The sequence below is a fragment of the Megalobrama amblycephala genome, linkage group LG22 (genome assembly GCF_018812025.1).
Source record: "Megalobrama amblycephala isolate DHTTF-2021 linkage group LG22, ASM1881202v1, whole genome shotgun sequence".
Taxonomy (NCBI): Eukaryota; Metazoa; Chordata; class Actinopteri; order Cypriniformes; family Xenocyprididae; genus Megalobrama; species Megalobrama amblycephala.
In genome coordinates, this window is record NC_063065.1 from 32615543 (window position 1) to 32633848 (window position 18306).

General features: G+C 37.2%; 1 protein-coding gene across 2 annotated transcripts in view; it reads right to left on the bottom strand.

The window, feature by feature from the left end:
* Positions 1-432: 432 nt before the first annotated feature.
* Positions 433-18306, bottom strand: part of plod2 (procollagen-lysine, 2-oxoglutarate 5-dioxygenase 2) — a 59396-nt gene continuing 41522 nt past the window's right edge. Inside the window, exons 11-20 of one of the 2 annotated variants that reach the window (XM_048174697.1) lie at positions 16747-16851; positions 15773-15898; positions 14292-14433; positions 8538-8600; positions 7243-7356; positions 6929-6994; positions 4418-4522; positions 4013-4159; positions 1680-1805; positions 433-1581 (exon numbers count right to left, since the gene is read on the bottom strand). In XM_048174697.1, coding sequence (XP_048030654.1) covers positions 1426-1581; positions 1680-1805; positions 4013-4159; positions 4418-4522; positions 6929-6994; positions 7243-7356; positions 8538-8600; positions 14292-14433; positions 15773-15898; positions 16747-16851 — 1150 coding nt within the window. In that variant the 3' untranslated portion in view covers positions 433-1425. The remainder of the gene's footprint in view (positions 1582-1679; positions 1806-4012; positions 4160-4417; positions 4523-6928; positions 6995-7242; positions 7357-8537; positions 8601-14291; positions 14434-15772; positions 15899-16746; positions 16852-18306) is intronic. The other variant, XM_048174698.1, reaches the window with a different exon arrangement.

Here is an 18306-nt window from a genome sequence, read left to right on the forward strand (position 1 = left end):
AATAAATGTTCATAATTTTATAAAGCTGCATTGTATTTTACAAGGTCAGTGTTTAAATGATCGGAATGTTCCCAATCTTGATTTGTCTTGATCATATTTTTAGTGCAAAAAACTTTTTTTATTAACAAATTTCAACACAAAGCATTTATTGTCAAAAATAAAAAGCTTTTTTTCTCTTTAAAAAAACATATTTTATTATTTCAACAATTTCAAAATAAGTTAAGAGACTGACCTGGCTAAGACATTTATAAGGAACAAGAAAGTAAAACATTTGACATCTCTGAGATATTCTCAGTTCAGAAAATAAGGCAAATTTTACCTTGTTTTTTTACAGTAAAAAACACCTTCAGCAAAACTTTGAGGAAAAAAAAAACGAATTAAAAAAAAAAAAAAAAAAAAAAAAAAAACCTTAACCAGAATTAATTTAAAATCCTGTCGTTTTTTTGTTGTGCAAACATACAAAATTATGTTTATTTTGTTGACAGCATATTCATAGTTTCATAGTTATGTAACCTTGTCATGTAAGTCATGTAACATTACCTTCATGGCTTTAAAAAAAAACCATGGTCAACTGCTACATGGAAGAACTACTGAAGTCAAGTTATTTCATTGCCACTAACAGCGCTCCGATCTAGAATATTTGACAGTAATCTAGATTATTTTACAGTAGTAAAATACATCTAGATTGTTTTACAGTACTTGGAGCTCACCTTCTTCTTCTTTTTACCAATTGTCAATGAAACTGAAATAAACAATTAACTTACAGTATAATTATTGCTGCCTTGAAATCCCGTTGGAATAACTGCATTGTTCATGTGCACACTTTTATTTATTTACTATTTTTAACCCATACTTTGAGTTGAGGGCGTGTCAGTTTGAGAATCCCAGTGGAAGCTAATTAATATTGATCATAAAGTTGATGATGTAGCTCTTTAGTTTGCCAGAAAGTCATACTAAGATTTTAAAGGGTGACAGCTTGTGCAAATTTATTCTATTGGGAATGACTTAAATGCAAATCATATTTAAATGACAATTTCCAAACTAGTATATAGAAAGTTTCCAGAAGGCAGTCGTTTTGAGTGCTAATGCTAAACACCATGAACCAAAGCTGTTTAAATTAAGAGTTACTGATCTCACTTTCTTTGCCAAAGTTATCTCACATGTAATTTTGAGTAATGAACAAGGTTTATATGTCTGCTGGAGTGAGTGAGTGAGTGTGTGTATGTGTGCATCGACTTTATTAAACTTCTGATGAACAGCATTTTCTTTCTCGACAGTAGTAAATGTTTCAAAAGACAGCAAACACAAACAGTCACGCAACACATAAACCATGAATAAATCAGTAAAAACAAACAGACAAACAGCTGACGCTACACAAACATATCAAGGCCTGGAAAATTTCTACTGCTAGAACTATCAGGTAGTCTAAGGATCGATGAAGGACACTGCAATGTAGCGTGTGCCGTTGGTCGTAGGTAGTCCTTCGTGAAGGTGGGTGAGTCTACCTGGATGCATGAAGCTCCAGCCTTTTCTAGGAGACTCTATGGAACAATTATATCTGTGAAATCGGCAGCCTCCACCCTGAAATAGAAGGAAATGAGTCGTAAGTTTAGCTACGTGTGATTTAGGTATTTAAAATCTGTTTTAGGAAAAGTAAAGCCAGTATATAATAAGCTTGCCTGAAAATCTAAGCCCTTGTTGTTGAGAGCAATATTAATGGTGAATGTCGAGGAGTCGTGATGTGGTCTCAAATAGGCTTGTCTGTTTGGAGTGTACTTCACCACAAAGTTCATAATCGCATAGCCCTGGAAGAAAAAAAAAAGATAGCAGACACGATCAAAACCCAACTCTCAAAAGTATCTGACAGATTTGCTTACGTTTACGTGACAACGATGTGCTAAAAACGGAAAAGGTTTCCTTTGCGTTTTTCGCATACAGATGACAACATTGTCAAAACGATCCGTGTGGAAAAATATTAAAAATGCTGTATTCTGCTGCCGGGCCAGTAGATGGCGATGTCACTTTGTAAAGAAACACTACACGCCTATAGATTGAACACATAATGTACATGCTGTTTTAATGGAGACGATAACGGTATCATTTTCAGAAACTTGCACTTTGAAACTCGTTTTGAAATATTTGCATTTTCAGGCTCCCAAAACGTTGTTGTTATGCAAATTAAAGGCCAAACGCATAAAAAGTTGTCCGTTACCGTGTCGTGTAAACAGACCCTGTCATTTTGAACTGTTGATCTATGCAAAAGAGCTTCAAGGAGATTCTGCTGAAATTCTACTTCTGAATTCCACTTTGTAAAGATTGAGTAAATAAGTTAGATTTTTGTGTGAACTGCCCCTTTAATGGATGACCTACAAAGAACTCAGACTTGTGGTGCCAACCGGAGTTCACATTCCATGAGTCAAATCATCCGGAGACCTAATAACATTCATCCACTCAACAGTGGACAGAGCCTTCCTAAAAGAACAGTGAGAGAGGGAAAGCTGAAACTCACAGGAGAAAAAGATGACTTGACTCATTCCATGAGTCACGTCAACCAAAGACCTAACAAAGTTCATCTAGCAAGCTGTGTTTTAGTTGGCTGCTTTAATAAGCCTTCAGAAATCATATAGATGTGTAATGTACTAAAAAAGATCCTTGTGGCTGACAAAAAAAAAATTTTTTAAATTGCTCAAATGATAGAAAATGCCCTAATTTACAGCTAATAAGCAGCAGCTCAATGAGAGTGTGAAGCCATGAGTTAAATCAACTATACTTAACGGATGAATTTCAAGAAGCCTATCAAGAAAATATCTAACTCATATTTCACGCCACAAAGAAAAGAAAATGCTGCAAGAAGCAGTTATGTGTTCAAAACCGTTAGTTTCAAATGTAAGTGCAATGGCGGAAAATCTAGTGTGGAATTTAAAAATACAGAGTGTGTGAAAAGGCTGTTTCTTTTCTTGAAATGCAAATTTGCATTAATTCAACAAATTCTCCACACTTGATGGATTTTTACTGGTGCAAAAACGCAGCTAGCTTTAAGTCCTCTGCAAGCATTTCCATTTTTTAAAATAGCCTTTTTTTCATGTTGAGCTTCAATGATCAAATTTTTACCATCCAAAAAAAGGCAAATTACTTGCTGAAATTTTAAACGTGCCATCTGTGTTTGGTTTCTAAATAAATTAGCCATAAAGCTCTTTAAAAGTAAAACATGCATTACTGTAATGACAGTACTTAACTGTTGATGGTCTTTTGTTCTTAATGTTTTTTAATTGCCTTAAATCTCAAGCTAATTTGACTTGAGGTTAAAAAATAGTCATGTTTTTTTTCTTTCTTTTTTGTGTAAGCTTCACAGATTAAACCTTCAAGATTTCATCCAGTGTCAGAAATTAATGGGGCTTGGGGCAAAAATGCCACCAAAATGAACAAAAATGCTCACCAAATTCAAGATAAGGGGCAAAAAATGTCCCTGCACAATTAAGGTAAATCTATTAAGACTGTCGATTAAAGAAAAATGTCAAAATTAATGAAAAAAAATGATTGCAGCATCTAATTTAGATCTGTTCACACTGATTTTATTTTATTTATTTATTTTATTTTTTGCAGCATTGAGCATTATAACTAATTGCACGTTTCTGTTGAGCATATGAATGCATTGGCCAATCAGAGGTGTTTACATGAGTCACCGGTAACTTGTAATTTTGTAACTTGTAACTTCACACAGTAACTTGCCGCCAGCCCTGAAACAGTCCATATTATTCGGATTGAAGCAACTGAAGCAATAAAAGACAAACATAAACATTGCATTACAAAGTAAAATAAAAAATGGCCCATGAAATAAATTTCATGGGGCAAATATTGCCCTTTAAATGAAAAGTTGATTTCTGACCCTGGTTTCATCCTAATAAACATAAGAAGACATATTGCCTTACAAAAAGATGAGGGAGAGGTAGAAGAGACGTTCTGATTTAACAGCTGATTATGACTCAGTCCAGACCTAGACAGACCGACTCACCTTGGTGTAATAGCCAGAGAAAACCTTGAGAGTGACAGGGGAGATGAATTCCCTGATAAAGTGCAGCCATTCCTTATCGAAATCGATCTGTCTCATATGAATGTCATCTGTTGGGACACTCTCATAGCCTCCAGTGATACGTCTGTCCTGCAAAGAGAAAACACAATGACTGGGCAAACAGTCAATGATAAAAAACGCACAATTGCACTGCTATTAAAAGTTAATTTACACTGGAAACAAAGAATCCCAAAAATAAGGATTAAATATGAGCATGACTAGATATTTACACGTTTTCGTCTGCTAAGAGTACTAATCTATTTTAACACATTTTAAAGTAATTTTCATTCATGGGTGATCCCTGTACAAAGTGTTCAGACTGTTTTAAGGCCGGCGGGTTTATCTGACCTCGTGTCTTCCACCAGACCATGAACCATAGTTTTCCATCTCCTCCACCAGCTCATTGCAGGCTTTCTCCGAGAACACAGGGAACCAGAAAACATCTGGGCATGGCTGCAGAAACATAAACAGGTGATTAATATCATCAGGTTAGTGTCTTTTCTTTTCTTCTTCTTCTTTTTTTTTTACAAATAAAAGCACTGAAGTATGTAGTCATACTGTAGCTCCCAGCCCAGTTCATTTATTACAAAAAACAAAAACAAAACAGGTCATTCAGAATAATGATCATTATTGTTGATCTATGGCTGCTCATATTTGCATATCCACCTGACAGTCATAACAGAAGTAATTTATAGATAGAAGTCTGAAAGGTACAGTAGCAAAAACAGACAGTTTATGAATCAGAAAGAAGGTGGAAAATGGTCACAATTGTTATATAAGTCTAAATTACAATCACTTTTGGTGCACAAAGCTTGACTAGCATTAAAACTGTGAAAATAAATTGCTACAAAAGTGTAGATAGTTAATGACTATTTTGCATTAAGGCCTCAAAATCCATCCTTTCTCCAAACTGCTTGTCCTATATAGCAACTCTGGCGCTTGTGATCCACTTTCCAGCAGTGTTTAGCTCCAACTCTAATCAATCACCCAGACAAGCTAATCAAGGTTCTCAGGATTACTAAAGCTACAGGCAGGTCAGTTTGATCAAGGTTGGAGATAAACTCTGCAGATCAGTGACTTGCCCAGCCATGCTAATATGGTTGTGGGGATGTTGGAGCCTATGTCTTTGGATTGTGGGAGAAACCGGAGCACCCAGAGGAAACCCAAGCCAACATGGGAAGAACATGCAGAAAGGCTGGGACTCGAACTGGTCTAGTTTGGATATTTTGACACTGTAAATCACCAGATCATTCCAACAACATTCTTAAAGGGGACCTATAATGCCCCTTTTACAAGATGTAATATAAGTCTCTGGTGTCCCCAGAATGTGTCTGTGAAGTTTCAGCTCAAAATCCCCCACAGATCATTTATTATAGCTTGTCAAATTTGCCCGAATTTGGGTGTGAGCAAAAACACGCCGTTTTTGTGTGTGTCCCTTTAAATGCAAATGAGCTGCTGCTCCCGCCCCCTTTCCAGAAGAGGGCGGAGCTTTAACAGCTCAACAACAACAAAGTTGGAGAATCTCACGCAGCCAAAATGAGGATTGTCAGTAACGGTGTTCAGCCTTACATTGTTCAAACCGGAGTCGACACTGATGGAGAGACTCAGGAAGAAGTTACAACTTTTAGACATTTCTGAATGGTTAGTGGATAAATTGATGTAGTTGCTGTGGAGTTGATTCAACTCATCCACTAGCATGTGCCGTCATGTTCATCTTTAGTGTTGAATTGACCCTCGATTGTGAAGCAGTCCGGCGTAAAATGACGGCATGTCAACAACACTCTACTACAACAACTCTTCCTCTTCTCTAAAGCAGCCCAACATGGCCCCGCCCCATTTGTTGCATGTTCACAGGGGCAGGGTTTATGTAAATTTTGCGGTTTGTGATGTTACCAATGCAAGAACAAGCTTGTTGTAGTCCCTACCAGCCATTTGTTGTAGTCCTTAAAAAGTAATTTCTGTAAAGGAAAATATCTCCCTTTGCATTGAACTTTGAGCGTCATAACTTTGCAGATGTTGTTTATGCTCAAACAGCAACATTACACACTAACTAAAGTTAAAAAAGTGAAATCATAATCAAGGACCCCTTTAACACTGGGCATCTTGGAAACTGCCGGTTCAAATCCCATCTCCCATGTAGTTGGAGAAGTTCTATCAAGTAACCACAATGGTGATGATTCGGGGTTCGGTGTTTTGCCTTTTCTTCTTCTCAATATACACAACGCTGTTTGGACTTATCATTAATGCCATGGATTTTCCTACCATTTCTATGCCTTCGGCTGCCCAAATCTTGCTAACCTAACACACACACAAAGCTTCTTGTCTTCAGCATTATCATTCAGCTAGGCCCATCACAGAACACAACATCCAGGTCAGGCAAGAACATGGATGTAGTGTTTGATGACCAGTTCAGCTTCACAGACCATTGCAAAGGCTGTCCAGACATGCAGATTTGCAGTGTACTTCATCAAGAATGTCAGATCATATCTAGTTCCTATATGAGGAATGTGCTAGACTTGAGTATTGCAATGCTCAGCTAGCTGGCTTCTTGCATGCACACTTAAACTGCAAATGTGGTTCATTTGGTCTTCAAAATAATACTACTTCAATGATTGCCAGTTGGTGCCCTCGAAGTTAAAGGTACTGATGCTTGCCTATAGAAAACCACTGGCTCCACATTTGTGCCCTCCTACTTATATCCACTTTTGCAAATCTATCCTTCTCCCACAAGTCTAGTCATTAAACGAGAGAATAAAGTCCCTTTCCGGAATATTAAGGTTCACTGTACATCCATGGTGGAATCATCTTTCCCACTCTACCCAAACAGCATCTTCTAAATGAATGCTTGTTTGTTTATACCTGCTCCAAGAGGTTGTCAGTAAAAATTCGAGTGTAGTTTGGATGGATGTATTTCTCTCTCCAGTCCTGTGTAAAAAAAAGATAATTAGTACTTTAGTCCATTTATTGACCTACATTGCAAACAATGTTAAGCTTCTCTGCATTCATTCCCAGAATGAAACCTAGATGGAGGTCAACACAGACTTATGTTTACCCTGTCAGCACTCCACTTCATTACAGATGACAAATGAACCACTAAATGAGAGCTTCTGGGTTTTTGTAACTTACACTTTGTATATAGAAAACATTCGATCACAAATTGTGTTGTCACTCACCAGAGGGTTTTCAAATATTTGCCACAGGTCATTGTTATAATGGGATGTGTTATAGTTGGCAGTGGAAATAAGCCTTCCGAACTCATGTCGATTTGTAACATACATGAAAACTCCCTGTGGCGGACAAAGAAAAGGTAGTTAAACACTAAACATTATATTTATAATGGAAAAAGAGCGAACATTCACAATTCAAAGGAAAATATGTAAAATGAGCAATAAACAAAACACAAATTGTAGAAAGAAATCCAAAATAAACAAGCATAATCTGTGATAAATAATGTGTGATCAATAACATTGGAGGACAGATGTTGGGAACGGCTGTGAGAGGGAATGGAACGGGAACACAGGGAAGTGCTGAAAAAAAAAGTGCAACTCCAGGAATCAACATTCCTGTTTACTATAACTACAAGCAGGGACAAGGATTCTTGCATCTAAATGTGGGAAGATCCAGACTTACTCTCGGTCTAGGCTTTTCCAAATCATGTCTTGCACTAATCTCAAAAATATTAGCATATTTGTTGAATCCAATGCAAACATAAAAAGTAATACGTGCTACATAAATACCTAGGCTGAGATAAGTCATGGAGCTTATGAGGGTAAGTTTCATGTTATTGGTATTGGTGTGCTTGGGAGAGGGTTGTTCTTGGATATAGATGGCACTGCAGGGAAATCAATAATGCAGGATATCCATTAGATCCTTCATTGGCTTTTCCACCACTTAACTTAGCAGAATTTTATGGTTCTGTGTATATGCATATATAATATCTGGTGCTTTGTCCAGGTTTAACCCCATCAAAAAGCAGAGGTAGCTTATCAAAACAATGGCATCACTTTCCCAAAGGGTTCCACTGGTTAGCTGAACACATCTGTCAAGTGCAAGATGCATTCTGAAATGGTGGTGTTTAAATCAAATGTTCAATTGCCTACTGGGACATGCACCTAAATTTATGACATAGAAAAACCATGAAACAACCACACTGAGCATAAAATGGGGATTTATGGTTTTTTCCACATGCATAGAATTTTTCTCAAATTTGCTTGACCCTTTTCTATGAGATTACATGTTCTGTAATCAGACAAACAATGCTTGTGATCTCAAGATTACATATACGTACCTCAAGCAAGCAAATATTAAATGTTAGTGGATCTTTTCCTTCCAAAATATGCATTTATTACTATATTTAGTAATTTAGTATGGTTGGAATATAACTTTCTAACCATTTGGAAAAGTGACGCCTTGCTTTAAAACATTTGAATCTTAAAATGATATAAGATAGAATCAAAACAATAGGAACCTGTCGGGGTCTGAGCATATGGAATGATTCCGGAGAAGGAGATGCTCTTTCTCTGTGTACTGTCTAAAACGAAGGAAAAGCACCATGTAAATTATATAATGAGACATAAACAGTGTGAGTAACAGAGAGAGATAGATTAAGAAATTTGCATATTAGGGAAGACTGCCCTTCCGGGACAGCTGAGGTGCCTGTGTTTTAGTTGGCTGATTTTCTGCTCAGAAAAGAGCTTTGTGCTGTTAGTAGTAGACAGGAAATATTTTAGTTAGAAAAACAGCAGAGTTAGTTATTAGTGGTGTAGGATGTTTAAGGAGAGGCAAAAACACACAGCCAGACATTCCCATTGGTTCATTGTCACATGTTGCATATGAAAAAGGGAGAGAGGAAAAGAATGATGAACACTTTGAATGCATCACAGAGACTGCCATAAACGGACAGAGAGGTCATGCCTTCACATCAGCACATTGATATTCTTTGAATACTTGCCAGTTACATCTTGGTAACAGAAGTGCAGCAGATGTTTAAAAGCAATGAGAAATCAGGCTAAAAATGTCATATGCAAACTAATACAGAACAAGGGCTGTTTTAGAGGTTATCATCCACTTTACTACATTTCCCCCCCTTAAGTTCTATCGACAGAATGTGTGACATATAGTCAGTTACCTACGGTGGCCCAATAGTGCACAACACAACGAAATTAAAAAAAGCAAACATAAGTTCACAACACAACAGAATAAAGCCACAACACAACGGAAATGCTCCCGACCACTAGGGGGCTCTCAGAGCTCGGTATTGTTAGTATTCCTTGCCAATGTTTTATAGAGTCGGCAGTGATATGAATACCACGATTAGTTTCAACAGTATAGCCTATAAACACTGTATATCGACATGAAATATTAATTAAAAATCACTTGAGTGCACAATAGCTTCATATTTATACCTGTGAATGATCTGACGCGCTACCACGGCGAATGATGAAGGGAACGTCTGACAATTCCACCAAGTGGTTAAAACATATAATTTGTATTCATTAAAATTACTTTTAACATAAAAACAGACATGTTCAAATTACAAAGCTTGTCAGTCTTACCAACAGGAAGTAACAAGCTTTGGAATTTGAACATGTCTGTTTTTAAATGTTAAACAAAGTCATTGTAATGAATACAAATTATACGTTTTAACCACTTGGTGGAATTGTCAGACGTTCCCTTCATCCGTGGTAGCGCGTCAGATCATTCACAGGTATAAATATGAAGCTATTGTGCACTCAAGTGATTTTGAATTAATATTTCATGTCGATATACAACGTTTACATACTTAAAACTAATCATGGTATTGATATCTTTGTAAGTCTGTCGACTTTATAGAACATTGGCAAGGAATACTAATATTAACGAGCTCTGAGAGCCCCCTAGTGGTCGGGAGCATTTCTGTTGTGTTGTGGCTTTATTCCGTTGTGTTGTGGCTTTATTCCGTTGTGTTGTGGCTCAATTTCGTTGTGTTGTGGCTTTATTCCGTTGTCTTGTGGCTCGATTTCGTTGTATTGTGGCTTTATTCCATTGTGTTGTGGCTCAATTTCGTTGTGTTGTGGCTTTATTCCGTTGTGTTGTGGCTTTATTTTGTTGTGTTGTGGCTTTATTCCGTTGTGTTGTGGCTCGATTTCGTTGTGTTGTGGCTCGATTTCGTTGTGTTGTGGCTTTATTTCATTGTGTTGTGGCTTTATTCCGTTGTGTTGTGGCTTTATTCCGTTGTGTTGTGGCTTGATTTCGTTGTGTTGTGGCTTTATTCCGTTGTGTTGTGGCTTGATTCCGTTGTGTTGTGGCTTTGATTCCGTTGTGTTGTGGCTTTATTCCGTTGTGTTGTGGCTCGATTTCGTTGTGTTGTGGCTTTATTCCATTGTGTTGTGGCTCGATTTCGTTGTGTTGTGGCTTTATTCCGTTGTGTTGTGGCTTTATTCTGTTGTGTTGTGGCTTTATTCCGTTGTGTTGTGGCTTTATTCTGTTGTGTTGTGGCTTTATTCCGTTGTGTTGTGGCTTTATTCTGTTGTGTTGTGGCTCGATTTCGTTGTGTTGTGGCTTTATTCCGTTGTGTTGTAGCTCGATTTCATTGTGTTGTGGCTTTATTCCGTTGTGTTGTGGCTTTATTCTGTTGTGTTGTGGCTTTATTCCGTTGTGTTGTGGCTTTATTTTGTTGTGTTGTGGCTCGATTTCATTGTGTTGTGGCTTTATTCCGTTGTGTTGTGGCTTTATTCTGTTGTGTTGTGGCTTTATTCCATTGTGTTGTGGCTCGATTTCGTTGTGTTGTGGCTTTATTCCGTTGTGTTGTGGCTTTATTCTGTTGTGTTGTGGCTTTATTTCGTTGTGTTGTGGCTTTATTCTGTTGTGTTGTGGCTTTATTCCATTGTGTTGTGGCTCGATTTCATTGTGTTGTGGCTTTATTCCGTTGTGTTGTGGCTTTATTCTGTTGTGTTGTGGCTTTATTTCGTTGTGTTGTGGCTTTATTCTGTTGTGTTGTGGCTTTATTCCGTTGTGTTGTGGCGTTGTGTTGTCTTTATTCTGTTGTGTTGTGGCTTTATTGTGTTGTGGCTTTATTCTGTTGTGTTGTGGCTTTATTCCGTTGTGTTGTGGCTTTATTCTGTTGTGTTGTGGCTTTATTCCGTTGTGTTGTGGCTTTATTCCGTTGTGTTGTGGCTTTATTCTGTTGTGTTGTGGCTTTATTCTGTTGTGTTGTGGCTTTATTCCGTTGTGTTGTGGCTTTATTCTGTTGTGTTGTGGCTTTATTCTGTTGTGTTGTGGCTTTATTCTGTTGTGTTGTGGCTTTATTCCGTTGTGTTGTGGCTCGATTTCGTTGTGTTGTGGCTTTATTCTGTTGTGTTGTGGCTTTATTCTGTTGTGTTGTGGCTTTATTCTGTTGTGTTGTGGCTTTATTCCGTTGTGTTGTGGCTCGATTTCGTTGTGTTGTGGCTTTATTCTGTTGTGTTGTGGCTTTATTCCGTTGTGTTGTGGCTCGATTTCGTTGTGTTGTGGCTTTATTCCGTTGTGTTGTGGCTTTATTCCGTTGTGTTGTGGCTCGATTTCATTTCGTTGTGTTGTGGCTTTATTCCGTTGTGTTGTGGCTCGATTTCGTTGTGTTGTGGCTTTATTCTGTTGTGTTGTGGCTTTATTCCGTTGTGCTGTGGCTCGATTTCGTTGTGTTGTGGCTTTATTCCGTTGTGTTGTGAACTTATGTTTGCTTTTTTTAATTTCGTTGTGTTGTGGCTTTATTCCATTGTGTTGTGGTTTTATTTCGTTGTGTTGTGGCTTTATTCCGTTGTGTTGTGGCTTTATTCTGTTGTGTTGTGGCTCGATTTCATTGTGTTGTGGCTTTATTCTGTTGTGTTGTGAACTTATGTTTGCTTTTTTTAATTTCGTTGTGTTGTGGCTTTATTCTGTTGTGTTGTGAACTTATGTTTGCTTTTTTTAATTTCGTTGTGTTGTGGCTTTATTCTGTTGTGTTGTGGCTTTATTTCGTTGTGTTGTGGCTTTATTCTGTTGTGTTGTGGCTCGATTTCATTTCGTTGTGTTGTGGCTTTATTCCGTTGTGTTGTGAACTTATGTTGTGCTTGTTTTTTAATTTCGTTGTGTTGTGGCTTTATTCTGTTGTGTTGTGGCTCGACGTTGTGTTTCTTTATTGTGTTGTGGCTTTATTCCGTTGTGTTGTGGCTTTATTCTGTTGTGTTGTGGCTGATTTCATTGTGTTGTGGCTTTATTCCGTTGTGTTGTGAACTTATGTTTGCTTTTTTTTTTTTTGTTGTGGCTTTATTTCGTTGTGTTGTGGCTTTATTCCGTTGTGTTGTGGCTTTATTCTGTTGTGTTGTGGCTTGATTTCATTGTGTTGTGGCTTTATTCTGTTGTGTTGTGAACTTATGTTTGCTTTTTTCAATGTCGTTGTGTTGTGCACTACTGGGCCACCGTAGTTACCACAGACAAATGGGGACAAATCCCCCAGTTTGTAAAATACAAAGATCATATTAGCAGTAATGAATGTACAATGGAAGTTCATGGAGAATTGTATTCTAGAGGGATTAATTGGATAACTGGATTTAGCACTGGATTGACTTAGTTATAGCCTGGGTGCCAGCCCGAACCCCGCCCACAACATTTTTTGGACGGGAAGTTCGGTCTGGACTCGATCCATTGTGGAGTAATTATGCTCGGCTCCCAGAAGGCCGAGCCAATCAAATTGCCAGGGCAGGCTTTAATCGATGATGGACAGGCTATCTGCGGTTACGTAACCACCCACGTCATCAAAGAGCGCTTGGGTTGAATTGCCCTGCGTCTCAATCAGCTCCCTAGCTCGTGAATCAGTATATCATGAAAATGAATGTGGCCGATTCCCTGATCAGTGCCCTGACTACTGAACTAGGGAGCTGATTGAGACGCACCCTTGGTTTTCACCAACGATGACTGCAGCTGGAGAAGTAAGATGTTTAGATTCCGCTATCACGTCTGTAATAAAAGAAATCGACAGCGCATTAATTTTAAAAGACGAACAAAGAACCGCAATCAAGGCATTTGTCGATGGGAAAGATGTGTTTGCCGTCCTTCCAACGGGATTCGGCAAAAGTTTAAGTACAAGTTCAACATACGTCACTTACTGCGTTGCTCTGATTGGTTGTAGGTCTATCCAATTGAGTGCAGAGGGTTTTTTTTTACTGGTTCGGTTACACGCCCCATAATTCAAGTGCAATGGAGCAGTATCAGACTCACATTCTGCCTAGAATATGAGTATGACGAAGTCAGGCTAACTTAGTTATGTATTACTAACATATTTCATGTTAGTACTTTTACTTTAAGAACAGTATTTATTTGTGTATCATGTTTCCATTATAACTGACTCTAAGGGCCCTATCATACACCCGGCGCAATGCGACGATGCAAGTGTTTTTAGCTAGTTTCAGCCGGACGCAGCTATCATTTTCATATGCAGAACCACGCTGTTTAAATAGCAAATACACTCGCACCCATCTGTTCGCCCAAAACGAGGTGTGTTCAGGTGCACTGTTGGCGTGTTGCTATTTTGAGGCAACTGAAAACGCAGTATTTTTTTGTTTTTGTTATTTAAAGGGCTTGTTAGTACTATGCGCATGTATGCGGGTGCACAACACGTGTACACTCTGCTTGATACACACACAGGGACGCCCATGACTAGGTACAACCCTTTTGGACCATGCGCCTGGTGCACCAACCATTTTTCTCCGTCGTTAAACTTGCAAAAGTGGATTCGGACATGCCCTAAGTGGGCGCACATGTGTTTCAGACCATGTACTTAGATCGTTAAAATAGGGCCCAATATGTTCAAGATAAAAGTTGAAATATTGGCCATACCGAAAAGTTAAGCAATTTTCTCACTCATGATAACAAATATAAAGGTGTGGCTACTTTCAAAACGGTATGCATTTTAACAGTTTTCCCGGTGTTTTCCATTGTAAGTGCATTACTTTAAATGTTTTATTATTATTTTTATTATTAATAAACAGCATGCCATATATGCTGTTGATAGAGCTTAACTTAAACATTATATATAAATATTAAATACAATATTAAATATATACAAAAACTGAGGTTAGCATGAATTAATTCCACAGAAACAACTTATATTATATTGGCATCGCATACCTAAATACTAAAACCCTAGACTAACATTAGATAAATTATATTTCTTTTTCTGATCTAGATTTTTATTATAATAGTACAGCTTTGTGTTCAGCGGTCATACCAAGTCTCTGGCATTCCTGCACATGGCCATGTCAGGGTCCAGTCTCTCCAACACAAAGACATTCCTCTCTTTGAGTTCATTCCTCAGAGTCTGGCCCTTAATGAGGTAGATGTGGGCCATGAAAGGGATGTTCCACACACCACTATTTACACAAGAAAAGACAAGGATTATATATATTAAGCAGCACAACTGTTTTTAACATTGACAATAATAATAAATGTTTATTGAGCAGCAGATCAGCATATTAGAATGATTTCTGAAGGATCATGTGACACTGAAGACTGAAGTAATGATGCTGAAAATTCAGCTTTGATCACAGGAATAAATTACATTTTAAAATATATTAAATGTGTCATAATATTACAGTATATATATACAGTACAGTCCAAAAGTTTGGAACCACTAAGATTTTTAATGTTTTTAAAAGAAGTTTCGTCTGCTCACCAAGGCTACATTTATTTAATTAAAAATACAGTAAAAAACAGCAATATTGTGAAATATTATTACAATTTAAAATAACTGTGTACTATTTAAATATATTTGACAAAGTAATTTATTCCTGTGATGCAAAGCTGAATTTTCAGCATCAACTCCAGTCTTCAGTCACATGATCCTTAGAAATCATTCTAATATGCTGATTTGCTGCTCAAGAAACATTTATGATTATTTTCAATGTTGAAAACAGTTGTGACTTTTTTTTCAGGATTCCTTGATGAATAGAAAGTTCAAAAGAACATAATTTATCTGAAATACAAAGCTTCTAGCATTATACACTACCGTTCAAAAGTTTGGGGTCAGTAAGAATTTTTATTTTTATTTTTTTGAAAAGAAATTAAAGAAATGAATACTTTTATTCAGCAAGGATGCATAAACAATCAAAATGGCAGTAAGCATTTATAAGTTACAAAAGATTAGATTTCAGATAAACACTGTTCTGAACTTTCTATTCATCAAATTATTGAAAAAAAAACATTGTACACATATTTTGTACAATACAATAAATGTTTCTTGAGCACAAAATCAGCATATTAGAATGATTTCTGAAGGATCATGTGACACTGAAGACTGGACTAATGATGCTGAAAATTCAGCTTTGCATCACAGGAATAAATTACATTTGTAAAATATATTACTATAGAAAACAGTTATTTAAATGTGTCATAATATTTCACAATATACTGTTTTTTTATATTTTTATATATAGCCTTGGTGAGCAGACGAAACTTCTTTTAAAAACATAAAAATCTTAGTGGTTCCAAACTTTTGGACTGTACTATATATATATATATAGTCCAATTTTTAATATTATGTTAAAATAGATTGACTTTGTTAGAGAAGTGGTCTGGTGAGAAATGTACATGCTAAAAAGTAATCTGATCTTTTTGATTCGAAGAAGGATAATTAATGCATTTTCTTATAAGATTATGTATACTAAAATTTCAGATCTTAATTTTTGAATCACATTCTCTTAAGTCACTCACACACGCTTTCCTTGCACAATGTCAATGTAGTCCTCAGATCTTGCATAATAACCATCAAGGCTCAGGGCTCCCCAAAAGTTGGACCACAGTTTTCCGTGACGGGTGACAAGAGGGCCAATTATTTTTCTGAGGTGGAAAAAGGATAAAGGAAAAGATAAATGACACAAAAATCTGCATCAGCTCATAAATAAACTAAGAAGGCATTAAAATTACAGGAAAATCTAATGCTGAAAGATAGTCAGTGTTCGCAATGACCACAAAACAGGTGTATGACACTATAGCATATTGCTTTAACATTTATAGCACAAGTAAGTGGTTAACGTGATTCATGTGAGAACATTTTCTTGAGTGAGGTTGAAGAGTGCATCCTTTTATTCAGGAACATGAGAGCCGTTTTATATGGTATGGTTTCTATAATCATAAGTGTGAACCTAAAGTAACACAGTCAAGGCTTCACATCTAGTGTGACCTTAAACTCTACAAGCATGCAGAATATCACTTTACTGAGGTAAGCATGTCATTCAAAACACATTAGTGGAAATTATAGTGTTGGTCAACAATGTGAAAGCAAGCAAGTGAAATTCCACATTTCTACGGTTACCAGTCACGATTTCGCACGCCAGCAGAGAGAGTTCCCAAGACTTCTTAAAATACCTGAAAAGGGCTTCCTCCATAGTCATGCGAAAGAGCGCTTAAGGTTGTCACGTTAAATGTGACTGAGTTCAGGCTTGTTTTTTAGTTAGTCAAGTGGCATTTTAAGAGTTCATGCGATATAGAGCAGACTGTTTCTATGTGCCATGGGAAAACAGGAAGCCACCCATGCTTATTTTTAAACCGTGAGGGATTTGCATTCAGTCGGCTGTAATGTTCCTGTGGTTTTAGCACTTGAGGGATTCGAATCCGTTCCCTCAGACAAAAAGGTTACTGTGGAAGATTCCAGATTATTGAAATGCGTAGCATCAAAGTGAAGTTACCTGTTTTGCTCGATGAGGAGTTTCAGGGTCTGACGGTTGGTGAGCATCACATCTGCATCAATGCTGAAGTAATAATCACAAGAAAGATCCTGCCGGCACACATCCCTGTAGGAAAAAAGAGGGTGACATTATTAATATTGGCAAAATTCTGTGCAATGTTGATTCTCTCAACCTCTTTAAAGATTAAGATTTCACTTTTTTAACTTTAGTTAGTGTGTAATGTTGCTTTTTGAGCATAAACAACATCTGCAAAGTTATGATGCTCAAAGTTCAATGCAAAGAGAGATATTTTCTTTTACAGAAATCGCTTTTTAAGGGCTACAACAAACGGCAGGTAGGGACTACAACAAGCTTCTTCCTGGGTTAGTGACATCACAAACCCCAAAATTTGCATAAACCCCGTTGTTGTCCAGTTTCATTCTAAAAGTTGTAACTTCTTCCTGAGTCTCTCCATCAGTGTCGACTCCGGTTTGAACAATGTAAGGCTGAACACCGTTACTGACAATCCTCATTTTGGCTGCGTGAGATTCTCCAGCTTTGTTGTTGTTGAGCTGTTAAAGCTCCGCCCTCTTCTGGAAAGGGGGTGGGAGCAGCAGCTCATTTGCATTTAAAGGGACACACACACCAAACGGCGTGTTTTTGCTCACACCCAAATAGGGGCAAATTTGACAATTTCTGTACTCTTTTAGAAGATGCATAATAGCACCTCCTACCAGATAACAGTGAAAATTCCGTCAATGGCAGGGAAACGTCTCATAAATGATGGAAAACTCTGTTAGTGACGGGGAAAGAGTTCGTCTTGAAACTGTCTATCATTAGAAAGTTTTAGGACTGTAGTTTCAATATTTGACCACTATTTGTGATTAAAAAATGGTTATAGTGTCAAATTTCATAATTTCTGTCAGGAGTGCAAAATCAACATGCAAAATCAGTCGGTAGTTTTTGACATATTTCATATGAAATAACAAGGCACATTCGCATCTGCTCTCATTTATTTGTGATCGGACAGGTTTGCTTTACAAAATCCACTAGGGCTTTCACATGTTTACTTCATATTAAATTCATAAAGCAAATGGAAAATTTTAATGAAGTCTTAGTTGAGTTTTGTTTTTACCTGAAATTTGAAAACTGCTCAAGTTACCGAAGTCTGCAACCAAAAGTCAGAGATCTGTATACAAACGTAAACATTTCTCAACACATTCTCCCAAGACCATGAGCACTTATGTCTCACAGTACAAGGTACTTTAGAAGAACATCTGAGACTAATTTGATATTCAAATGAAACATAAGTGTCTTTTAGTAATGTTCCTCAATTATTTATATATTCTTCTGTGTTCAGCTCTGAAGCACAATAGCAGGTGTCTGAAACAAACATTTTCTAATGTCTGCTCTGACGTCTTATGTAAACCAGCATTTTTCAGACCTACTAATTAAGATAAACAACTGGAGTGATATCTCCATGACAGCAGTAATGCCAAACACAGACATGCAGTGAAAATAGCATCAGGACCAGCTAAGATAGTCAATCCACTGAGCAGTCCTAAAACATATTTGATGGTA